Genomic DNA, 24,438 nt, shown 5'->3' with positions numbered 1-24,438 from the left:
GTTTGGCTGGGCTGACTACTGAGTTGCCACCACATACCTCAGAGCTTAGTAGCCTTCTGGAGAGACCCTTTTAAATGTTGTGCATTCAAATCCTTGGGTTTTTTGAGCTCTTGAATCCATTGCTCCTTGTTAAGAAATGCAGGGGACTAAGACACAACTGAGGCAGCTATTAAATGCAGAATTACTAACTTGCCAATCAGGCCAAGTGTAAGCCTCTGGGGTGTGAGGTGCTTTCTGTGAGCTCATCCCTGCCTGGCTCCATCCCTCTCCAGTCCTGCTTCTTTACTGCAGCAGTGGGGGAGACTCTCCTTGGACGTATTTTTAAGGATGTGTCTTTCAGAAACAGCTCTTGGGAAACACGCACAGTCCTTGTTACTGTCAGAGGACCTTGTAGTCTTGGTACCACGTGGTCCTTGCTTTTTTACACAACAGCTCAGGCACCCAGAAGGAGTCCTGACCTAAAGCTGCCTTACAGTGAGGAGCTGACAGTGTGCTCTTGCTGACAGTCTGCGTTGCTTCCTGGCTGGGGGATGTCCCACAGCCTGGCTCTCACGTGCTGAGCCAGGGATGTAAATCCCTCCAGTGCTGAGGCAGGGCTCCAGAGCCACACACTGGCCTGGTCCTGGCCAGGGACAATGCTGCCTGGTCTCAGTGCAAAAACCAAACCTGGCCCTTGGGATGCTCCGAGGGAAGGGTGCAATAGCAGACAGCTGCTGCTGCTTGTGAGTTGCCAACTTAAGCAAGTGATCTCAGATAAAAACTTCCAAATTTTCTCCTCCCCATCCCCAAACTTGCTCAGACTTTTAGCCTGATCCTTTCTTTTCCTCTCCTTTCAGCAGAAAGCATTAATTTCCCACAGTAGCCTCCTAGTTCTAGCTCACGCTTTCCTCCTGGCATCTGTTTGCATCTTAGCTGCTCGCAGCCATCACTAAGATCATTGTATACTTGAAATGTTCTAATAAAGGTCACCTGGATAATGCACTGTGCAGCTTCTCCATCTTCTGGTCTTTGAAATTTTGTACAACGAGTGTGGGATTCCTTTAAGAGGTTGATTTTTGGCAAACACCCGAGCCGGCAGCTCTTTGGGATTCTGAGGGCTCTGGAGCTGCAGGCTGAAGCATTTGTCGTGGGAGTAGCGGCTAATGCTCAGACCCACGCTCTAAGGAGGTGAAGGCAAGTGTGTGTCTGCCCCGCGCAGCCGCGGCACCGGGCCCCGCTGTCCGACGCGTGAGCGCCTTCTGCTGTGCGCTTCCAGACGCGCCGGCGCTTGGGAACCGCCAGCCTCTGCAGACGGGCCCGAGAAGCCTCGGACGCAGCCGCCGGCGGGGCCGGGGCGGAGCGAGCCCGGGACGCGGCTCCTCCCCGCCACGGCCCGGCCCCTTCCGGCCGCAGCGATGGCGGTGCCGGGGCCGGCGGAGGCGGGGGCAGGAGGAGGCCGGCAGCGGGCCCTGGCCGCCAGCTCGCCCGTGGACTACATGAGCATCACCAGCTTCCCGCGGCTGCCCGAGGAGGAGGCGGGCGGCGCGGCCGAGGGCGGCCTCCGCGCACGGAAGGAGGAGGACGCGTTCCTGGGCGAGCAGGACACGGGTGAGCGGCGGCGGCCGAGCCCGCCCGCGGCCCCGCAGCCCCCGCTCCGCCCGCAGCCCCAGCCCCGGCCCCGCAGCCCCCGCTCCGCCCGCAGCCCCAGCCCCGCAGCCCCCGCTCCGCCCGCAGCCCCAGCCCCGGCCCCGCAGCCCCCGCTCCGCCCGCAGCCCCAGCCCCGGCCCCGCAGCCCCCGCTCCGCCCGCAGCCCCGGCCCCGGCCCCGCAGCCCCCGCTCCGCCCGCAGCCCCGGCCCCGCAGCCCCCGCTCCGCCCGCAGCCCCGGCCCCGGCCCCGCAGCCCCCGCTCCGCCCGCAGCCCCGGCCCCACAGCCCCCGGCGGCCCCGGCGCTGGGGAGGGAGCTCGGTCCCGGCTGCGCAGCTGTAATAAAGTCAGGTGGCCCTCGGGCTCCCCAGAAAGCCCTTGGCCTGTTTGTAATTGATCGCTTCTTTCTTAATACTTCAGAGAAACGTTTTCCTCTGCCATGTCCCGTTTCTCTGGGCAGCGTTGCCCTTCACCCCTGGGGCTGCTTCGTAGCGCTGTCCCCTATCATACCCTGCCCCACGCATTCGGCTGCCCCGCCAGCCCCGGAGCCCTGTTGGAGCATCTCCCCGTGCCCCTTGTCCTCGGCTCCGTCCTGCCGTGGCCGCCGGCTGCAGGTCCCGTCCCACGCCGTTGGGACGGAGCCGTCCCGCGCAGTCCTCCGAGGCGCCTCGTCCGACCCGCAGAGCGCGAGCGGGGGTCGGTGCGGGCTCGTCCGTGCGGGTTTGGGGTCTGGGTCTGCCTGGGGAGACGGGAGGAGCTGCTGCCCTGCTCCACACTGCCCCGGCACTGTGTGTGCTGCAGGAGCCGTCTGTGCCTCCCCACGCCCGGCAGACTGGCAGGGAGGGCGCGCACACACCTTTAGTTCCTACCACCCAGGACATCTCTTTAGAAGGAGGAAGCCTGTGTTGTGCAGTTGGTGCTGGGGACAGACCCCATTACGGAAGGATCCCTTGCCGTGAGCAGCTCCAGCCTCCGCCGTCCCCTCTGCAGCAGCTGAGGTGACTCTGTGTCCCTGCAGTGCTTGTTCCCTGTGAAGCCATGTCTCCTTCATGGCCCTCGTGGAAGCCAAGTAGGGTTTGGTGGCTTCTCTTTGAAGCTGGGACATTGATGGTGGGATGGACCCCTGTGTGTGAGCCTCACAGGCTGCTCCTTGCCCTCTGTGCTCCCAACTGACCCCCTCCAGGCCTCCTGACCCCAAAACACAGCCCTGCTGTCCCCAGGCAGCACCAGTGGTCACAAACGCTACGGGACTTGCCCAAGGCCGTGGGGGATTCTGTGGTGGAGAACAAAGGGGCTTCTCTGGGGTGGGAGAAGCCACCCTGGAGGGCCATGGCCTGTCGTCTCCTGTGGTGCTGCTGGGGTGTTCGTGTCGCCTCGTGATGGGCTGGTCTGTGCCAGCGCTACCGGAGCAGAGCCCAAGGACCGTGGCGTGAAGAGGCCGGGCAGAGGAGCGCAGCTCGCTCCTCTCTGTTTCCTCTCTACAGGGTGCCAGGGGCTGTGGTGACATCCCTGCCCAGGGGCATCCCCTGCCAGGCCAGTCGTGGCCCCCACCAGCAGGCCCCCAGCCCATTGCCTTCCCCCAGGCCTGGCTGCTCGGGCCGGAGGTGCGGTGAGGGGCTGTGCCCGCTCCCAGGCACAGGCTGGCAAAGCTGAGCAATTCCCAGCTGGTGCAGGTTAAAACCACCCCAGGAGGTCTCTGACGTCCCACGGGGACGGGGCTGGTAGTGCCAGGGGGATGCTGCCTGTGGGACAGATGGGGAGGTGCAGTGGGACAATGAGGGCTGTAGGCTTTCCTGCTCAGCCCCCTCTCATACCCCAAACCCGGGAGTTGTCCCCTGTGTGGAGGGAGAAGCTTCTTCATCTCATCTTTTCCATCTGAGTCTCCTCTTTTTTGCAGCACTGATGCCTGGGGCAGCACAGCCCCACCCCAGCACTCCAGAAACTTCATCCAGGAGCTCTGGATGGGCCACTTGGTCTCATTTGGTGCCCATCGGGGATGGGCACGTCCCCAGGGCCACGGCAGCCCCGTGTGCCCGGCACTCTCAGCCCACGTCCTCCCCGCTGCCGGGCAGCGCCTGACACGGGCAGAGATTCGAGGCACCTCTCAGAGCACAAGAGAGACTTTGCCATCCTGCTGAGCGTGGTTTGCTGGCTGGGGGTGCCCAGCTCAGCCTTGCCCTGCTGCAGGGGCCATCGTGGAGCTGGGTGCTCGGCGAGTCGCCTGATCCCACGGGGCCTCGGCTGCTGGGGAAGAGAGAATGCAGAGCCCCGAGGCCTGGGCATGCAGGTTTGCTCCTCTCTGCCCTCACTTTGCCTCCTCTCTGCTCTCACTTTGCCTCCTCTGTGCCCCCACTTTGCCGTGCTGCTGGAGAGCTGTCTCCTGTGCCTAGGCCGCGCGCTTTGCTTCACCTCTGATCTGCTGCTTTAGCTCCAAATAAGGCTGCTGGAGTATTTTTGTTTTTTACATCTTAATTTCCTCTTCTTCAGTCCCGTTGCATTTCAGAGGCCCGTGTGCAGGCCAGTGCTGTGGTAAGAACCCCTCCCAGTGGAGCAGTAACTGTGGGCCCATCCCTGAAGACCAAATGGACTGAAATGCAGCAAAAACCAGGTTTTTCTGCCCCTCTTAATCTCCAGGGAAGTCAGTGTGGAATAACTAGAGCTAAAAGAAGGGATCAGTAAAAGATGAGCAAAAGCAGCATCTGAGGCAGCAAATCCCTTGCGAGCTGGGATCAATAGGGAAGGCAATGCCCTGGCTGGACGGGCCCCGCGCTGGGTAAACACTGCAATTGGAGCCTCGTGTTGCTCAATAACTAACACTTGTTTCCTCCCCGCTGCCCACAAAGACCCAGACTCCTTCCTGAAGTCGGCGCGGCTGCAGCGCCTGCCCTCGTCCTCCTCAGAGATGGGCAGCCAGGACGTGTCCCCGCTGCGGGAGACCAGCAAGGACCCTTTCTCTGGGGACTGCAGCTGCCGCCAGGACGGGCTGACTGTCATCATCACCGCCTGCCTCACCTTCGCCACCGGCGTCACCGTGGCCCTCGTCATGCAGATCTATTTTGGGGACCCTCAGGTGAGGTGAAGCAGCAGCTTTGCAGTTGGGATGTGGCTCTGAAAATAGCAGAAAGTCCATAACTTCCCCTTTGGGTGGGAGCATGACAGGGTGGGTGCCAGCGAGCCCCTGTGTGCTGAGTGTGATTCACAGTCACAGCATGGTGGGGATGGGCAGGGCCCTGCAGAGCTGCTCCAGCCGCAGCCCCTGCCAAAGCAGGTTCCCCTGGCTCAGGGGGCACAGGAACATGTCCTGGTGGGTTTGGAAACCTCCTGAGAAGGAGCCTCCACATGCTCCCTGGGCAGCCTGGGCCAGGGCTCCCTCACCTCAGCACCAAAGGAGTTGCTCCTTGTGCCAGGGGCACTTCCTATGTTCCAGTTTGTGCCCATTACCCCTTGTCCTGTCACTGGCCACCACACAACAAACACTGTCCCCATCCTGCTGACACCCACCTTTAGGGATCGATTGCTGAGGTGCCCCTGAGCTCAGGCTTCTCCTCTCCAGGCTGAACAGGGCTGCAGCCTTTCCTCCCCACACACACATTCCACGCCCTCAGCGTCTCGGTAGCCCTGCCCTGGCCCGTCTCAGCAGCTCCCTGTGTGGTGTCCCCCAGGTGCTGCCCCTCGGTGCCGTGGTGACGGACGCCGGGCGCTGCACGGCGCTGGGCCTGCAGGTGCTGGGCCAGGGCGGCTCCTCGGTGGACGCGGCCGTCGCCTCGGCCCTGTGCGCCGGCATCGTCCACCCCCACACCTCGGGGATCGGTGGGTGAGTGTCCATGACTGTCAGCAGCTGTCCTCAAGTGGGTGCTTTCCCCCCTGAGACGTGTCTTCACGGTAGCCCCAGTCCCAGGGGCTGCCTCTGCCGTGGCATCTGCCAAAAGCACAGCAGCCTCGGGCCCCACAGTGCAGGCAGAGCGCCCGCAGGCTGCCGAGCCCCTCTCTGGGTGTGCCAGGCTCTTACAACACCCTGCGCTCAGCCAGGGGCTCCGTGGGCTCTGCTCCTGCAGCACAGGGGCTGAGGTGCCAGCCAGGCCCGGGCAGTGGCTGGGGGAGCCGTGGCATGAGGGATGGTCTCCTCACAGCCCTCGTACCAGCACGGGGTGTCGACGCTGCAGGAGCTCTGGGAGCATTGCGTAAGGCACAGCCACCTGAGAGCTTCCCCAGGCTGCACCCCGGCTCTCTGCTGGCAGCAAAACCCTGGGATTAGAGAGGAAATCCTGACAGATGCTGGGCTGGCAGCGGAACAGAGCCCGTGTCCCTCTGGCCAGGCTGGAGCAGAGCAGAGCCCGTGCCCCTCTGGCCAGGCTGGAGCAGAACAGAGCCCGTGTCCCTCTGGGCAGGCTGGAGCAGAGCAGAGCCTGTGCCCCTCTGGCCAGGCTGGAGCAGAACAGAGCCCGTGCCCCTCTGGGCAGGCTGGAGCAGAACAGAGCCTGTGCCCCTCTGGCCAGGCTGGAGCAGAGCAGAGCCTGTGCCCCTCTGGCCAGGCTGGAGCAGAGCAGAGCCTGTGCCCCTCTGGCCAGGCTGGAGCAGAACAGAGCCCGTGCCCCTCTGGCCAGGCTGGAGCAGAACAGAGCCTGTGCCCCTTTGGCCAGGCTGGAGCGGAACAGAGCCTGTGCCCCTCTGGCCAGGCTGGAGCAGAACAGAGCCCGTGCCCCTCTGGGCAGGCTGGCAGCAGAACAGAGCCCGTGCCCCTCTGGCCAGGCTGGAGCAGAACAGAGCCTGTGCCCCTCTGGGCAGGCTGGAGCAGAACAGAGCCTGTGCCCCTCTGGCCAGGCTGGAGCAGAACAGAGCCCGTGCCTCTCTGGGCAGGCTAGCAGCAGAACAGAGCCCGTGCCCCTCTGGGCAGGCTGGAGCAGAACAGAGCCCGTGCCCCTCTGGCCAGGCTGGAGCAGAACAGAGCCTGTGTCCCTCTGGCCAGGCTGGAGCAGAGCAGAGCCCGTGCCCCTCTGGCCAGGCTGGAGCAGAACAGAGCCCGTGCCCCTCTGGCCAGGCTGGAGCAGAACAGAGCCCGTGCCTCTCTGGGCAGGCTGGCAGCAGAACAGAGCCCGTGCCCCTCTGGGCAGGCTGGAGCAGAACAGAGCCCGTGCCCCTCTGGCCAGGCTGGAGCAGAACAGAGCCTGTGCCCCTCTGGCCAGGCTGGCAGCGGAACAGAGCCCGTGCCCCTCTGGGCAGGCTGGAGCAGAACAGAGCCCGTGCCCCTCTGGCCAGGCTGGAGCAGAGTAGAGCCCGTGCCCCTCTGGGCAGGCTGGAGCAGAACAGAGCCCGTGCCCCTCTGGCCAGGCTGGAGCAGAACAGAGCCCGTGCCCCTCTGGGCAGGCTGGAGCAGAACAGAGCCCGTGCCCCTCTGGCCAGGCTGGAGCAGAACAGAGCCCGTGCCCCTCTGGGCAGGCTGGAGCAGAACAGAGCCTGTGCCTCTCTGGCCAGGCTGGAGCAGAACAGAGCCCGTGCCCCTCTGGCCAGGCTGGAGCAGAGCAGAGCCTGTGCCCCTCTGGGCAGGCTGGAGCAGAACAGAGCCCGTGCCCCTCTGGGCAGGCTGGAGCAGAGCAGAGCTTGTGCCCCTCTGGGCAGGCTGGAGCAGAACAGAGCCCGTGCCCCTCTGGGCAGGCTGGAGCAGAACAGAGCCCGTGCCCCTCTGGGCAGGCTGGAGCAGAACAGAGCCCGTGCCCCTCTGGCCAGGCTGGAGCAGAACAGAGCCCGTGCCCCTCTGGGCAGGCTGGAGCAGAACAGAGCCCGTGCCCCTCTGGGCAGGCTGGAGCAGAGCAGAGCTTGTGCCCCTCTGGCCAGGCTGGAGCAGAGCAGAGCCTGTGCCTCTCTGGCCAGACTGGAGCAGAACAGAGCCCGTGCCCCTCTGGCCAGGCTGGAGCAGAACAGAGCCCGTGCCCCTCTGGGCAGGCTGGAGCAGAACAGAGCCCGTGCCCCTCTGGGCAGGCTGGAGCAGAACAGAGCCTGTGCCCCTCTGGGCAGGCTGACAGCAGAACAGAGCCCGTGCCCCTCTGGCCAGGCTGGAGCAGAACAGAGCCCGTGCCCCTCTGGGCAGGCTGACAGCAGAACAGAGCCCGTGCCCCTCTGGCCAGGCTGGAGCAGAACAGAGCCCGTGCCCCTCTGGGCAGGCTGGCAGCGGAACAGAGCCCGTGCCCCTCTGGCCAGGCTGGAGCAGAACAGAGCCCGTGCCCCTCTGGCCAGGCTGGAGCAGAACAGAGCCCGTGCCCCTCTGGGCAGGCTGGCAGCGGAACAGAGCCCGTGCCCCTCTGGCCAGGCTGGAGCAGAACAGAGCCCGTGCCCCTCTGGGCAGGCTGGAGCAGAGCAGAGCCTGTGCCTCTCTGGCCAGGCTGGAGCAGAGCAGAGCCTGTGCCCCTCTGGCCAGGCTGGAGCAGAACAGAGCCCGTGCCCCTCTGGCCAGGCTGGAGCAGAGCAGAGCCTGTGCCCCTCTGGCCAGGCTGGCAGCAGAACAGAGCCCGTGCCCCTCTGGGCAGGCTGGAGCAGAACAGAGCCCGTGCCCCTCTGGCCAGGCTGGAGCAGAGTAGAGCCCGTGCCCCTCTGGGCAGGCTGGAGCAGAACAGAGCCCGTGCCCCTCTGGCCAGGCTGGAGCAGAACAGAGCCCGTGCCCCTCTGGGCAGGCTGGAGCAGAACAGAGCCCGTGCCCCTCTGGCCAGGCTGGAGCAGAACAGAGCCCGTGCCCCTCTGGGCAGGCTGGAGCAGAGCAGAGCCTGTGCCTCTCTGGCCAGGCTGGAGCAGAACAGAGCCCGTGCCCCTCTGGCCAGGCTGGAGCAGAGCAGAGCCTGTGCCCCTCTGGCCAGGCTGGAGCAGAGCAGAGCCCGTGCCTCTCTGGCCAGGCTGGAGCAGAACAGAGCCCGTGCCCCTCTGGGCAGGCTGGAGCAGAACAGAGCCTGTGCCTCTCTGGCCAGGCTGGAGCAGAACAGAGCCCGTGCCCCTCTGGCCAGGCTGGAGCAGAGCAGAGCCTGTGCCCCTCTGGCCAGGCTGGAGCAGAGCAGAGCCCGTGCCCCTCTGGGCAGGCTGGAGCAGAACAGAGCCCGTGCCCCTCTGGGCAGGCTGGAGCAGAACAGAGCCCGTGCCCCTCTGGCCAGGCTGGAGCAGAACAGAGCCCGTGCCCCTCTGGGCAGGCTGGAGCAGAACAGAGCCCGTGCCTCTCTGGGCAGGCTGGAGCAGAACAGAGCCCGTGCCCCTCTGGGCAGGCTGGAGCAGAACAGAGCCCGTGCCCCTCTGGCCAGGCTGGAGCAGAACAGAGCCCGTGCCCCTCTGGGCAGGCTGGAGCAGAACAGAGCCTGTGCCCCTCTGGCCAGGCTGGAGCAGAACAGAGCCTGTGCCCCTCTGGCCAGGCTGGAGCAGAGCAGAGCCTGTGCCCCTCTGGGCAGGCTGGAGCAGAACAGAGCCCGTGCCCCTCTGGGCAGGCTGGAGCAGAACAGAGCCTGTGCCCCTCCGGCCAGGCTGGAGCAGAACAGAGCCTGTGCCTCTCTGGCCAGGCTGGAGCAGAACAGAGCCCGTGCCCCTCTGGCCAGGCTGGAGCAGAGCAGAGCCTGTGCCCCTCTGGCCAGGCTGGAGCAGAGCAGAGCCCGTGCCTCTCTGGCCAGGCTGGAGCAGAACAGAGCCCGTGCCCCTCTTGGGCAGGTTGGAGCAGAACAGAGCCTGTGCCTCTCTGGCCAGGCTGGAGCAGAACAGAGCCCGTGCCCCTCTGGCCAGGCTGGAGCAGAGCAGAGCCTGTGCCCCTCTGGGCAGGCTGGCAGCAGAACAGAGCCCGTGCCCCTCTGGCCAGGCTGGAGCAGAACAGAGCCCGTGCCCCTCTGGGCAGGCTGGAGCAGAGCAGAGCCTGTGCCTCTCTGGCCAGGCTGGAGCAGAGCAGAGCCTGTGCCCCTCTGGCCAGGCTGGAGCAGAACAGAGCCCGTGCCCCTCTGGGCAGGCTGGAGCAGAACAGAGCCCGTGCCCCTCTGGCCAGGCTGGAGTAGAACAGAGCCCGTGCCCCTCTGGGCAGGCTGGAGCAGAACAGAGCCCGTGCCCCTCTGGGCAGGCTGGAGCAGAACAGAGCCCGTGCCCCTCTGGGCAGGCTGGAGCAGAGCCCGTGCCCCTCTGGGCAGGCTGGGAGGGGCTCCCTGGCCTGGCTGCAGGCCCAGCGTGGAGGCTGCCACTGCTGAGCCTGGGGACCTGCCCCATGCCCTGTCCCACCGCTGTGACCCCGTCTGGCTGCAGGGGTGGGGTGATGCTGGTCCATGACATCCGCAAGAACAGGAGCTGGGTGATCGACTTCCGTGAGGTGGCTCCTCTGGGCGTCCCACTGGACGGAGACCTGCACGTGGACACCAAGGTGAGCACCAGCGCCCCACAGCCGACCCCTCGAGGGCTGTGGCTGGCTGAGATCTCCTCTCCTGCAACTCTTGGGCTGAGGGGAGTGCCCAGCGGGGTCACAGGAGGCCTCTCCCACGCTGGGGGTTCTGGGCAGTCCAGGGAAGGTACTCCCTTGGCAGCCCCAGAACGGCTGGAGCTGCGGGGCCGGGGGAGCAGAGGCACGTCCCTCTGGCAGTGGGGGGTGGGCAGAAGGGTCTTACAAGGAGCACAATCCCAGTCATCCTGAGTTGTTTCTCCTGCCCAAACTGGGTGGAGACCAGGACTGAATTTGCCTTTCTTTCCAAAAGCTTTTGTTCCCTCGTGGGGTTTTGTTTCCCACGGGGCTGCAGAGGTGTTCCCCCTCCCAGAGGCCATGCGGCCGCCTCCCTGGCTCGGCTCTGGGGACCTCACGGGAAGGAGATCACTCTCTGTCCCTCTGTTTTGCAGCCAGGTCTGCTGGTGGGGGTGCCAGGCATGATCCAGGGGATGCACCAGGCACACCAGCTGCAGGGCAGGTAAGGCACGGGGCTGGTGCCGCTGGGCTGTCGTCAGGCCACCTTCCCAACCTGCAGCTAAGGGCTGCTGGGGGCTCGTGTTGAAAACTCTGTGTGGCTTTTGGGACTTCATTTAAGGAGAGAAAGAGTTGAGCCTAGTCAGGCTTTCTGCAGAGTGGATTTGGCTGACAGGATGGGCAGTAAATACTCTCCTAGAGACAGACACAGCACGTCTTTGTGCACGTCTGTGTGTTTCCATTCTCTCTTTAGCTGAGCCCTGTGGCTGTGCTGGTGGGACGGGGAGGGGGGATCTGAGGGACTCAGGGCTGGGGTCTGCTGGTGGATTTTGCTCCAGAGATGCCCCTTCCCCTGTGCCCACCCTGACCTTCCTCTGTGGTGCACATCAGGGAGCGCTGAGGTGACCTGGAGGGGAAACACCCTGAGAGCTCAGTTGCTTGCTCTGGCCAGTGCTGGCCCCACAGCCTGAGCTGTCAGCACCCTGCCCAGCACCCTGCCCAGCACCCTGCCCAGCACCCTGCCCTGCTGCACTCCTCCAGGGCTCGTTTCTCATCCCTTCTCCTCTGGCAGGCTCCCGTGGTCGCAGCTGCTGGGGCTGGTGGCTGCTGTCGCCCGGGACGGGTTTAATGTCACACACGAGCTGGGTGAGCAGCCGGGAGCTCAGGGTGCTGCTCAGCACAGAGCAGGGGCTCGTGCATGGGGAGTGGACCTGGAGAGGGGTGGTGCTGGGAGCTGGGTGATGAGGGGTGAGCATGGTGGGGCTGCACAACAGGAGCCCTTCCCAGGGCGGGCAGGGATGGGTTGAGCAGCCCAGGCCAGGGGAAGGCTCTGGGGTTCTTTGGGGTTTTTTGGTGTTTCTTTGGGGGTTCTTTGGGTTTTTTTTTGGTTCTTTGAGGCTTCTCTGGGGTTTTTGGGAGTTTCTTTGGGGTGTCTGGGGTTTCTTTGGCGGTTCTTTGGGAGTTCTTTGAGGTTCTTTGGGGTGTGTGGGGTTTCTTTGGGATTCTTTTGGGGTTCTTTGGGGTTTGTTGGGGTTTTTTTCGTTTCTTTGGCTTTTTGGGGAGTTTCTTTGAGGTTTCTTTGGGGTGCTTTGGAGGTTCTTTGGTGTTGCTTTGGGGTGCTTTGGGGATTCTTTGACGTTGCTTTGGGGTTTCTTTGGGGTGCTTTGGGGTTCTTTGGCATTGCTTTGGGGGTTCTTTGGCATTGCTTTGAGTGCTTTGGGGGTTCTTTGGCACTGCTTTGGGTGCTTTGGGGTGCTTTGGGGGTTCTTTGGCATTGCTTTGGGTGCTTTGGGGTTCTTTGGCATTGCTTTGGGGTGTTTTGGGGTTCCTTGGTGTTGCTTTGGGGTGCTTTGGGGATCTTTGGGGTTCCTTGGCATTGCTTTGGGGTGTTTTGGGGTTCCTTGGCATTGCTTTGGGGTGTTTTGGGGTTCTTTGGCATTGCTTTGGGGTGCTTTGGGGGTTCTTTGGCATTGCTTTGGGGTGCTTTGGGGATCTTTGGGGTTCTTTGGCATTGCTTTGGGTGCTTTGGGGGTTCTTTGGCATTGCTTTGGGTGCTTTGGGGGTTCTTTGGCATTTCTTTGGGGTGCTTTGGGGTTCTTTGGCATTGCTTTGGGGTGCTTTGGGGATTCTTTGGGGTGCTTTGGGGGTTCTTTGGCATTGCTTTGGGGTGCTTTGGGGATTCTTTGGGGTGCTTTGGGGGTTCTTTGGCGTTGCTTTGGGGTGCTTTGGGGGTTCTTTGGCATTGCTTTGGGTGCTTTGGGTGCTTTGGGGGTTCTTTGGCGTTGCTTTGGGGTGCTTTGGGGTTCCTTGGTGTTGCTTTGGGGTGCTTTGGGGATCTTTGGGGTTCCTTGGCGGTGCTTTGGGGTCCCCTCCCAGCACGGCCGCGGGCCGCTGTGCTGAGGCAGGGCGAGAGGCCGCCGCGGGTGGGCGCTGGCTGTGTGACGGCGCCGCGTGTGGCCCGCAGCTCGTGCCGTGGGGGAGCTGCGGCAGCGGAACCCCTCGAGGCGGCTGCGGGAGCGGTTCCTCCCGGCCGGGCAGCCCCCGGCCCCCGGCTCCCTGCTCCGGCGCCCCGACCTCGCGGCCGTCCTGGCGCTCCTGGGCACGGACGGGCCCTCGGCCTTCTACAGCGGGAACCTGAGCCAGGAGATCGTCTCTGAGGTGAGTGAGCTGTGTCCTGCCCCTGCTGCAGCCCGGGGACAGATGCCTGGAGCCTCCTTTTCCTGCCCCTGTCACTGCAGTGACACACAGGTCACTCCCACAGCCCCCAGAACTGAATCACAGAGTCTCCAGGGCTGGAAGGGATCTGCAAAGCTCATCCAGTGCAACCCCCTGCCAGAGCAGCACCACCTAGAGCAGGGCACACAGGGACTCATCCAGCTGGGGTTGAATGTCTCCAGAGAAGGAGCCTCCACAGCCCATCTGGGCAGCTCCTGCCAGGGCTCCCTCACCTCAACAGGGAAGGAATTCTTCCTTGTGTCTCTTTGGCACCTCTTCTGTCCCAACTTGTGCCCGTTGCCCCTTGTCCTGTCCCTGGCCATCCCTGAGCACAGCCTGGCTCCAGCCTCCTCACACCCACCCTTGATGGATTTGTGACATGAATGAGGTCACCCCTCCGTCTCCTCCAAGCTGCAGAGCCCCAGCTCCCTCAGCCTTTCATCACAAGGGAGCTGCTCCACTCCCTTCAGCATCTCTGTGTCCCTGTGCTGAACTCTCTCCAGCAGCTCCCTGTGCTTCTGGAACTGAGGGGCCCAGAACTGGAGGCAATATCCCAGATGTGGACTCACGAGGGCAGAGGAGGGGGAGCAGAACCTCTCTGACCTGTTGCCCACAGCCCTTCTCATGCAGCCCAGGCTGCCATTGGCCTTGGCCACGAGGGCACGTTGCTGGCTCATGCTCGTGCTGCTGTGAAGCCTCCATTGCCTCTGTAACCAAGAGACTAGTTTTGTGAAGGAAAAGCTATTTACATTTCAAGACCTCATGTTGGTATTGGTGACAACCCCCTTTTCCCCTTAGTGAGAGGTTCCTCCCTGTTGAGAAGCAAGTTTTTGTTGTTAATGGGACTGTAAGACAGAGACTCCAGGAAGATGGTTTAAAGGTCAAAGCTGTGAGGCTTGGAGCAGAGGCTCAGAGGGGCCTGGCCCCACACAGGGTTGCCCTAGTTTAAATCCTGTTGTTAGAAGTACTCTGGAAAAAAACAGCAGCAACAACAAAGTTGTTGTTCTGGTGGAAAAACCCGTCAGAGCTTTGGTGTAGCTGCATTCAGGGTGGTTGGTGGCACCATTCTTCCCTGCCATTGGGGTTCAGGAGAGCAAGGAACAGGAAAGTCTCAAGCTTGTGGTGCACTCCCACAGCTAAACCCTGTGTTCCCAGCCCACTCCTGCCATGGGAGCTGCTGCAGAGGGGCACAGGCTCTCTGTGGAGGAGCAAGGCCCAGGGCTGCAATGCCACAGCTCTGGCAAGCTCTGGGCTCAGGTGTGCAGCTCCAGCTTGGGTCGCAGAGCAGAGCAAAGCTCTGGCTTCCAGCAGCATTTATTGTTTTCCAGCAAAGGGAGGGTGGGTGTCAGTGTGGTGAAATCAAGGAAAGCTCCCAAACACCCTTCTCTTTGTTTCCATCCTGTGGTGGGAAGGCACAGATGCAAAAAAGTGGGGAATCTGAGGTGGTGTCTGCAGCATGTGACTAACCAGCTTACCCAGCCTTAGCCCAGTTTACCCAGCCTTAGCCCAGTTTACCCAGCCTTAGCCCAGCTTACCCATCCTGCCCAGCTTTCCCAGCCTTGCCCAGCTTGCCCAGACATGGCCCAGCCTGCCCAGCTTTTAGCCCAGCTTTGCCCACCTTGCCCAGCCTTGCCCAGCCTGCCCAGGCTTGCCCAGCTTGCTCAGCCTTACCCAGGCTTGGCCAGCCTTGCCCAGCCTTGGCCCAGTTTGCCCAGCCTTGGCCAGCTTGCCCAGCCTTGCCCAGGCTTGTCCCAGCTTGCCCAGTTTGCCCAGCCTTGCCCAGCCTTGGCCCAGCTTGCCCAGCCTTACCCAGCTTTGCCCACCTTGCCCAGCCTGCCCAGCCTTGACAGCTTGGCCAGCCTTGCCCAGCTTGCCCAGCCTTACCCAGCTTGCCCAGCCTTGGCCCATCTGTCTCAGCCTGCACTGCTTTGCTCTCCTTTGCAGGTGCACAACTATGGAGGAGTCTTGGTGGAGGAAGACTTCAGCAATTACAGTGTGAAGGTGGAGAGTCCTGTCCACACCGTCTATCAGGGTAACTCCTGGCCCACGCTCTCCAGGCAGGAGTTTGCTTCCCCTGGCAGGAGATCAGAGCAGTAGTTAAGGAGAGTCCAAGCCAAAGCTGTGCTGAGGCCTCTGCAGAAAAGCCCTCCAGGGAGTTTCCTGCTCTTACCTCCCGAGGCTGGAGCATCACAGGCAATTCAGGAGGTTTCCAGCCCTTGAAATGGGCCTGGTTCTTCCTGGAGGGTCACTGATGGCATTCTGATGCAATGCCTAGCTGGGAGCTGGACTGTGGGCCAAGTTCTGTGTCTGAAGACACTTCCCGAAGTTGATCTACACGAGGAGGAAAGGCTCACTGCAGTGCAGAAACCTCTTCCCATGTCCTTCCTTTCTAGAAGCCCTGTGTTTGCTCTCCTTAGAGCTGTAGGGTTGCAAACCCATTTTACCCCCCTTCCTCCATGCTGCAGTCCAGAAACCAACCAGGCAACCAACAGGAGCTTCAGATGTAACAGCAGCATTCTCTGTTTGAAGGGAAGCCACAAAGAAACAGACACAACAGGAGTATTCTGGAAAACCCTTTTCCAATGGCATTGCTTTCTGTTATTTCCCCTCAAAGCTGGAAGGATTTCCCTGACCTCAAGGACATGAGCTCCTGGGAAAGTGTTATAACCGGACAGTTTCTGGCCAAAGCAGCTTCGTTCCTTTCTTCTTCCCCTCCCAGGTCACCTTGTTCTCAGTCCTCCAGCTCCACAGGCCGGCCCTGCACTGGTGGCAGCGCTGAACATCCTGGAGGGCTTTAACATCACGGGCCAGGGACCCCGGGGCGATGTCTTGCACTGGATGGCAGAGGTAAGAGGAGCTTCAGCATTTGGCTGAAGTTCTGGTGCTGCTAGAGGAGATTTTATTTATTCCTTGTTTGGATGAGGGTGTTTGTAGGTCACTGCCAGGGGAGAAGGAGCAGGCAGAGCATCTGAGCTGTGCAGCTGCCTCGGGGACGTGCAGGTGCTGGAGCCTGCTAAGCTCCTTCTTGCTTAGGCAGAGCTTTGCCAGAAGAACAAACGGTGGCTTTTGCCCATTTCCCATCCCATTGGGATGCAGTGTGATCTCTGCTGTTGTGGTGACCACTGAGGAAGGGGAATAGAAAGTGAGCAGCACACTGGTGACACTGTCTGCAGCTGGTCAGCGGCTGCCTGGCCCCTGCCATGGTGTACAAACGCTGCTGGCTGCGGGGGGGCTCTCCCAGCTCTCCCTGCCGTGCCAAGCCAGTGCCCTCGGTGCCCAGCCTTGCCTCTGGCAGCCAGTTGCATCCAAGTACACCCAGGACCAGGCTTTTAGAAGTTTTTCTTCATAGGCTTTAACCAATGTGCCAGGAGACCCTGATACTTTCCTTCCTTCCTTCCTTCCTTCCTTCCTTCCTTCCTTCCTTCCTTCCTTCCTCCCTTCCTCCCTTCCTCCCTCCCTCCCTCCCTCCCTCTCTTTCATGTGTTTGTTTTAGACACTAAAAATAGCCCTGAGTCTGGCCACTAACCTGGGAGACCCATCCCACGACGTGTCCATCGCTCACGCTGCAGAAGACATGGTGAGGTAGGTCTGGGGCCGATGGGCACTGTGACAGTTGCAAGATGTGTGGTTTGGGTATCAGTCCTGGATTTGCGCTTTTCATTGCACAGGGAAACCTGAGGGGTTCCTACCTTTGTTTTACTGAGGAAGGGTCAGTCCTCGGGTGCCTTCGCCAGGGCTCACTGTGCCACAAGGATCACAGCTGGTGCTGTGGGGCTCTAGGGATGGGTTGTGGGATGTCCTCACACAGGTTTCCCAGAGCTAGCTTCATCTTGAGAGTCACTCCCACTTCCTTACCTCTCTAAACGTTCCTTCTCAGCAGGCTGGACAAGTGGCCATCTAGGTGGTCATGGCCACACCTGCAGTTCCTGGCTCTCCCTTCCCCACTGTGGCCTTGGTGCCTGTGCAGTACATGAAGTACTCTGGAGTACTTTGCCTTCTAGATGATCTCTGAGCAATGTTCCCAGGTCCCTTCCAAACCCTACCAATGTGTGTGACTCTGATTCCCACACATGCAGGAGAGGCCAGGCTGGGGGTTTCAGCCCAGCCTCATGCCTCAGAGCCAGTTTTGGCCATGGATGGTAGCCAGAGCTGGACCTGACTTGCCCTCCTCCTGGAGGACTGGCCTTCAGCTGGGTGGTGCCACCCCTGTCCCTCTGTGGATAGAGCCTGGGAGGCTCGTGGTGTTGCCTCTGTGTGCACATGGGGCCATCTCGTCTCCTTCCGTTGGGTGACTGAAGGATCTCCTAGGCCTTGGTGCCAGACCCCTCAGGGGGGCCACCACCATTAGGTGTCACAGAATCACACAACCATTTGTTTGTTAAAGCCCTTGAAGCTGCTGCAGTCCCAGCCCTGCCCTCACCCTGCCCAGCCCAGCACTGACCCACAGCCCTCAGCACCTCAGCTCCATGGCTTGGGGATCCCTCCAGGGCTGGGCACTGCCCCAGCTCCCTGGGCAGCCTGGCACAGGGGCTCGCACCCCTCTTGGTGCAGAAGTGTGCCCCACAGAGACACTGAGAGATGTTCAGCTTCCTAGGCTCATGGCTTGCTTTTCTCTTTCCCTGCCTCGTTGCTGAAGTAAATCAGAAGCCAGCTCTCTGCGCCAGCTGATTAACGACTCCCAGTCCTTCTCTACTGACCTCCACGGGCCTCACTTCTCCATGGAGAGCGGGCCTGCTGCTAGCCAGGTCCTCGTCATGGGGCCTGATGACTTCATTGTTGCAGTTGTAAGGTAAAGGATTTACTACTTCTCTCCATATGTACTCAGAGGATGGGAGCAGGGAGACGACACCGGGGTCAGCGGGACAGGATGGGACCAGACCTGGAGCAGCTTGAGGTGACTCTGTCCCGGTTCATCCTGCAGCAGGAGCAATGGGGAGGATTGGGTGGAGCTGTGTGAGCTGGTGCTGCTCTGCCCTGTGCCGTCCTGCAGCCCTCTCACAGTGAAATGTGTCTGGATGGGCCCAAAACTGCTCCCTGGAGAAGAGGTGATGGCCAAATCTGAGGGTATGGAGGCAGAGCCATGACCTGGAGGGGAGCCCTTAAACACAGGGATGGACAGAGCTGCTGTTGCCCACGTGCTTCCTTAAATACATGGAGACTTTCACTCCTCACACCTAACCAGCCTGAAAGGGCTCCCAAAGAGCATCTGCCAAGTCAAGAAGGGACAGCAAAGTGGAGCCCTGAAAGCCTTGAGTTGTGCACAAACCTCTGGGAGCCCTTTTCTGAGCTGTCTTGTTTTGTTTCAGTTCTTTGAATCGTCCCTTTGGCAGTGGAATCATGACACCCTCTGGAGTCCTCCTGAACAGCCAGATGTTGGACTTCTCCTGGCAAAACAGAACCACAAACCACTCCGTTGCCAGGCCGGTAAGGAACGACCTGACAAACTCAGCTGTCCTTGCCCTTTCTTTTCAATCTGATTCTCATCTCCACAACAGAGAGGCTGCTCAATGCCTGTTGATAACTGAGAGGCAGCAGTCTGCAGAAAGCTCTCATTTTTTCAGCCCATGAGCCCCTGGAGCAGAGTCAGCAGCAGGCTTCATGTGTGATGCAGCTTCATCCAGACCTGCTGCATGGCTCAGTTGCCTGCTTTCTCTGCAGTCCAGATGCACTTTAAAGCAGCTCTCCTTTGCCATGGGCTCCAGTTAAGGACTCTATGAATTGCTGCTCTGTAGGTTTAAAAGTAACAGAAAAATGTCCTCAGGTCTTGGAAGGAAACAGTAATGGAGCAGTGCTGGTGGGTTCCAGTGCTGCCTGGTTGCTTCCTCTTGCCACGTGAGGTGAAACCATCCTACTCTGCTGGGCTGGAACTTCAGGAGGGGGTGAATGGCCCCATGTACCTTCTGTAAAAGAGCCACAGCCTGAAGCTTGGGTGGGGGGATGCTGTTAAACTCAGAGAGCATTGTCACAGCAGAGAGGCTGCAGCCTGTAAAACCACACAGGTGCATTGCTGCCAAAGTCACCTCGTGCAACCCGAGCCCCAGCCGAGCTCCTGGCAACTCAGTGAAACCTTTTGCTGTGTCTTTTCCCTCAACTGCAGCAGAATGTGGTTGAGCCTGGGAAGCGGCCCCTGTCCTTCCTGCTGCCCACCATCGTGAGGCCAGCCCAGGGGCTGTGTGGGACCTACCTGTGCCTGGGGGCCAACAACGGCGACAGAGCCCTGAGCAGCATCGTCCAGGTCAGTGTCACGTCGGGGCTGTGAGCTCGAGGCTGAGGCAGACCTTCCCCCAGCTTTGCTCCCTGACAGCCTGTCTGGGTGGAACTGGTGGCTGCAGGGTGACCACTTCAGTATGTGATGTCCCCAGTTCCTCACATTGCATTTTTCAAAGCTGTAACACCTGCTGGTTTGCTTCTCTTCCACTTTTCCTGCTGGCACCACTCTTAGAGGAAAAGAATCTGGAAAGGTTTTGTGTCATTCTAAAACCTGTTCAAAGCTCATCTGATGGATCAGCACAGGGCCACACAGATGCTGAGGGGAGTGCAGCATCTCCCTTGTGATGAAAGGCTGGGGGAGCTGGGGCTCTGCAGCTTGGAGGAGACTGAGGAGTGACCTCATTCATGTCACAAATCCATCAAGGGTGGGTGTGAGGAGGCTGGAGCCAGGCTGTGCTCAGGGATGGCCAGTGACAGGACAAGGGGCAACGGGCACAAGCTGCAACAGAAGAGGTTCCAAAGAGACACAAGGAAGAATTCCTTCCCTGTTGAGGTGAGGGAGCCCTGGCAGGGGCTGCCCAGATGGGCTGTGGAGGCTCCTTCTCTGGGGACATTCAACCCCAGCTGGATGAGTCCCTGTGTGTCCTGCTCTAGGTGCTCCACTTCTGGCAGGGGGATTGTACTGGATGAGCCTTCGAGGTCCCCTCCAGCCCTGGAGACTCTGTGATCATGAGGAGAAGGAAGGAGCAGATTGTGTTCAGAGGATTACAGGAGCCTGGCAGCCCTTGAGCCTTTTCCCTGTGACAAACTCCTGTTAGAGCATTCCCCACTGAATTCCTCCCTGCTCAGCACTTGCTCTACATTGGGCAGCTCCTCCTAGCTGATGATTTATAATGAGATGAAGTACTTGCCCATAGCCTAACTGCATCCCCAGCAGCAATGGGCAGCTAAGGAGAAAGGCACAAGGATGGGTCCCATTCCCCTCACATTATTCATTATTCAGAGCCAAACTAAGGCAAACCATGGCTTCCTCGTGCTTTGCTTGGAGAAGTCTCACGCTGAGCTTTTGGCTGACACATATATTTAGAGATGGCATCACATTCCAGACACACACCTCTCCTAATTTAGCAGGAGCCATGAGACAAAAAGCCCAGGCAATCCTGAAAAGGCACTGCTGCTTTCCCACCAACACTCTCCAGGCCCTATTTCAAGGCCCTCTGTGTGTGTGGGAGCCTGTGTTAGCTCACGTGGTTTGGTAAACGATTCAGAGTCTCCTTTGGCTGCTGCATCTGCAGGTGCTGCAGCCTCCACTCAGGGGATGCTGGGGAAGTTGGCTTCTCCTGTCTGCCTGTTACTTTTGTTGCTGAGGATCTGCTGCTCTCTTGCAGGTTTTGGTGAATGTTTTAACACTGAACAAGAATCTGAGTGAGAGTTTGGCACTTGGTCGGCTTCACCCACAGCTTCAGTCCAACACCGTGGAGGTTGACAGTGAGTATGGGCACGGGCTGTGCTGCAGCCCACACAGCTGCTGTGCCCAGGGCAGGAGGGTTTCCTCAGCATGTTGCCCAGACCTGTGCCAGCCCCTGCCCCTCACCGTGTGCCCCTCGCTGTGTGCCAGCCCCCGCTCCTCACTGTGTTTTAGGGCCCTCCATGGGTGCAGAGGGGCTTGGGGAAGGCAAAAAGCAGCAACCTGGCTCCTTCCAAGCCTGGAGCCCTTTCAGAGCCCTGCCCTCTCCCTCCAGCCTTGGGACTGCTCCCTGGCCCCTCCAGCATCAGGTGCTTTGGGGTGCTTCTCCCCAGTCTCCCTCTGTCCCAGCTCAGCTTCTGCCTTGTCCTGTCCTCCAAGCTCTGTAGCCATCTGGTGCCACTGAGGGTATCCAGATAACCAGGATTGCAATCACAGCTTCACCCAGACAGCCCCTGAGAGCCAGCAGGGCCTCTGCACTGCATTACCCTCACCATAAACGAGATCCTTCCCTTTGCAGTCCCTGTCCCTTAAGTCCCCCAGCTGAGGGGGGGACAAGGCTCACGGAACAGCTTGTAGCTTAGAGCTGGAAACACTGCACCAATGCTGACACCCTGGGGACTGTACTGCCAGCTCTTGTCCTGGTTATGGACAAGTCTTGCCCTGTCTGGTGTTAGTCTGGACATCTGGCATCAACAAAGGGACATGTTAAGGCACATCTACAGTGTATAGAGCTGAAATAACTCTGGGATTTCTGTGTGCTCACTTTGTCCAGCTGCATCCCCAGCTTGGCATCCTCAGGCACTTCCATCCATACACAGAGTACAAAGCAGCTGATAGTAAAAGCAGGAGAGCAAGCATCTCTAAGGTAGATGGCTGGAAGGGGAATGCACCAAGGGGAAGTTGGAAGGCTTATCACAAAGTTTGCCATTCAGTGACCTGTTTTACTGCCATTTGGTTTGAGCTGCTTTGCATCTTCCTTCATTCATAACTGTTCACAGTATTCCTTGTAACTGAGCTCTTCAGTGTGGCCTCGTGTTCTGTCAGCAGAATAACTGCAGTAGGTGCCAACAATGTGCTTTCTCCTTTTTCCAAAGAGCACTGGCTCTCACTGGGAGCTGGGAGGTGGCTCCTGGGGTGGCTCCAAGCAGCTCCCTTTCACCCCACAGACCCCAACAGGCTTAGAATGGAGCTTTGCACCCAAGGTCTCAGCGGTTTCAGTCACAAACTCCTCTTTTCAAACCCCTGCAGGTGAGTTTCCTGAAGAAGATATTGAATTCCTCACAGCCAGGGGCCATCAAGTGGATAAAGTCAAAGTGGTCTCCCTGGTTCATGGGGCCAGGAGAACCAGCAGCTTCATCATTGGCCTGAAGGACCCCCGGAGCGCGGACGCTGCCGGAGCCACCCTCTCGTAGCAGCTCCCGGCTGACAAGGCTGGATGAGGCCCAGGCAGATGGACCCTGGTGCTGTGCATGTTCTGGAGAGGCCCCTTCTCCCTCCACAGGCAGGAGCTCTGCTGAGCAGCCTTTCTGCATCCTCCCAGACCACACCAGAGGCATTGGCAGCACCCACAGGCAATGCTCTCAGGTCCTTTTCTTTTGCCATGATTTGAACTGCAAGCAGCCCCTTACAGGAGGAGCGCACTTCTCTTTTGGCAGAGCCTTGCTAATCATTTCAGTCTTTCCAAAAGCCCAGTTCTAGCCAGCATCTTTACTGTAGTGAGCAGGAATGTTAGCAAAGGGGAAAACCAGCAGGTGATGATTCTGTTGTCTTCGTCTCCTCATCCTTCCCAGGTTCATCCATGGCCTCTCGTGTAAGCCAGCAGTGAACGCAGCCTCCTGTGGTGTCTGTAGGTGCCAGTAGCTGGGGTGCTGGGGACCCTTGCAATGCTCTGGGCAGGCCAGCTGATTCCTACTAGCCTGCAGCCTCTCCTGGTAGTTCCTTTGCTCACGTTCCTACATACCTTGAGTTTCAGGAGTCAGTGTTTCAAGCCAAGTCCTGTGCAGACTCACTGGCAGAGCAGCGGTTCTCAACGTGTGGACCTGCAGTAGTCTTCTTACAGAGGTCATTTAAGCTTAGTGGTAATTGGCTTAATTTTCTTTAAGTGCTTTTTGAGGCCATCTTGGCAGCATTCCACAAGCTTGTAAAAATCCACAGAGCAGGGACTGAGAACCACGTGGAGAGCTTCGGGTGGGTTCAGGGTGTTCCTTGCACTGCCTTATCTCAGCCTGCTCTGAAAGCTTGGATCCTGTCATACCTGGAGAGATTTGGGATGTTCTGCTTGCTCCAGCCGTGCCTGCACCTCAGCTCTGTGTTCTGCTACCAGTTCTTCAGCCAGAGGAAAAGTACAAAGCAGACGCTACTGAGATCATTTTCTGCCCACAGCAGGTAGTGCAAAATACCTGAATCACTCTGCATTTCTTGTCTGAAAGGGACTGAGGAAACAAAAGCAGGGCTGGCAGCTGCACCACCTCACTCCACCCACATGTGCACGTTTCCTGCTCTTTTGTCCAGCAAGTCAGAGACACCTGGCACTAAGAAATCTGGGATTTGGTCATTTTCTGCAGTCTAAAGTGTGATGATTTCATTTGTAGTGGCCACTGTACATTTATATATGTGTGTCTGCTTCTGGTGAGCTGTTCAGTTGATGCTTCCAGCAGTCACCCCAACCTCTGTCCTGAGGCCCCCGTAACACGCCCCATGCTGTGACGCTCCCGTCCCTCTGCCGCGGGACCCGCAGCGTGTGGGAGGCTTTGGGGCACTCGGGGCACCACAGCAGGTAACTGGCCTGATCCTTCCTGCCCCTGCCAGCTGAGGCTCTCAAAGCATCTTATGTGGAGCCTTGGACGTTGCGGAGGAGGGACAGAGGTGCTTCTGTGCCTTCCTGAGGCACAGCCCCCAGGAGGAGAGCACAGCAGCGGCCTGGCACATGGGGGCATTTCTGTGACAGATGTGCTAGTGGCCTCAGCTGAGAGGTGGGGGAAGTACAGCATTGCCTTTGGGAAGGTGTCTTCTGTGCCAGCACGCTGCCCACAGGGCAAGCACAGACCTTTGTTGCCACAGAGGTGCTAAATCTGTTAGTTTGTTCTGTCAGCACTACAGTTGGCCACTGCCTGAAGTCGGGACGTTCGTAAAGCTTGAGGTGACTTGGAGCAGATCTGTTGATATTTGACAGGAGGGGTGACACTTTGTGCCTGAGGGGTGGGCACGTGGGGTTTGTGGCCTGGGATCCATCCCTTGGGCCGGAGGTTGGCTGTGCACAGCCCCCAGCTCATCGTCACTTCGGTACTTGTGTGGGATGTCACAGAGCACTTGGAAGGACAGAACTGCTCTTGGTTAACTGAGTTCACCAGCTCACTTCAGATGCTGGCAGCTGTTTGTGTGGGAGCTGAAGACTCTGGCCTTCATTCAAAAGGGCACTTAGGTGCCCCGAGGTACAATTTCCCAGCAGGTGCACAGGATCTGAAGGTAAAGCCCGTTCCTGAGTGCTCTGCTGGGCCGTGGCCTGTGCTGCAAAAAGGGAGAGTTTGAAGTGATTGTAAGCTGGGAGCTGGGCCCTTAGGTCATGGCTAAGAGGAGGGAAGGCGTTTGATTTCCTATTTTCTCTATTGAAAAATGGCATCAGCAGAGCACAGATGTCATTCGACACAGAAACATTTGATCTGCTCATTGGCCCAGCGTCTCTGGGACTTGGCTCATCTGTTGTGATGAGATGTGATGAATTGAATGTGAGGTACCAAGAGATACCCACCCTTTCCTTCTGTACAGCTGAGACAGACATGGGGAAATAAAGAGCTGTGTTCTGGAGAGGTCTGACAGCTGTGAAACATGATTTGTCCTGAAACTTTTCCGTGAAAGTGTCGGTGAGGAGCTCAGAGCTCAAAATGCAAAACAGAAAGTGGCTGAGGAAAAAGCCTGGAGAAAATTGATGAAGGAACAAAACGAACCCAAACAGAGCAAAGAGACGCCTCTGCCAGCTGTGGCTGTTACCATCAGCACTGCACTCAGCTCCCTGCTCCCCCTCGGCAT

General features: G+C 59.6%; 1 protein-coding gene across 8 annotated transcripts; it reads left to right on the top strand.

Moving 5' to 3' along the window:
* Window positions 1-1,386: 1,386 nt before the first annotated feature.
* Window positions 1,387-24,216, top strand: GGT7 (gamma-glutamyltransferase 7). 8 transcript variants are annotated; one of them, XM_062009275.1, is made up of 17 exons: window positions 1,499-1,587; window positions 2,514-3,911; window positions 4,112-4,232; window positions 4,468-4,694; window positions 5,287-5,438; window positions 9,875-9,989; window positions 10,457-10,524; window positions 11,092-11,165; window positions 12,484-12,677; window positions 14,679-14,766; window positions 15,454-15,581; window positions 16,228-16,316; window positions 17,371-17,523; window positions 18,041-18,158; window positions 18,832-18,969; window positions 20,333-20,432; window positions 21,661-24,216. In XM_062009275.1, the coding sequence occupies exons 2-17, from the start codon at window positions 3,621-3,623 to the stop codon at window positions 21,822-21,824; spliced, it is 2,220 nt and encodes a 739-aa protein (XP_061865259.1). In that variant the 5' UTR covers window positions 1,499-1,587; window positions 2,514-3,620; the 3' UTR covers window positions 21,825-24,216. The 8 variants fall into 8 exon arrangements, with proteins under 8 accessions (XP_061865261.1, XP_061865259.1, XP_061865260.1 ...); XM_062009276.1 differs by having other exon boundaries at window positions 1,505-1,587; window positions 3,522-3,911; XM_062009274.1 differs by having other exon boundaries at window positions 1,509-1,587; window positions 2,501-3,911.
* The last annotated feature ends 222 nt before the right edge of the window (window positions 24,217-24,438 follow it).

This window comes from Colius striatus, chromosome 16 (assembly GCF_028858725.1).
Source record: "Colius striatus isolate bColStr4 chromosome 16, bColStr4.1.hap1, whole genome shotgun sequence".
Classification (NCBI taxonomy): Eukaryota; Metazoa; Chordata; class Aves; order Coliiformes; family Coliidae; genus Colius; species Colius striatus.
Note: the sequence above shows the minus strand (reverse complement) of the source record. Positions and strands in the feature narration are given on the sequence as shown.

Excerpts from the sequence above, each read along its gene's own strand:
- GGT7 (XM_062009275.1), top strand. The coding sequence starts at position 3,621 with ATGGGCACGTCCCCAGGGCCACGGCAGCCCCGTGTGCCCGGCACTCTC. Across the intron at positions 5,439-9,874 it reads CACACCTCGGGGATCGGTGG|GGGTGGGGTGATGCTGGTCC; the intron begins GTGAGTGTCCAT and ends GTCTGGCTGCAG. Across the intron at positions 17,524-18,040 it reads TTCATTGTTGCAGTTGTAAG|TTCTTTGAATCGTCCCTTTG; the intron begins GTAAAGGATTTA and ends GTTTTGTTTCAG.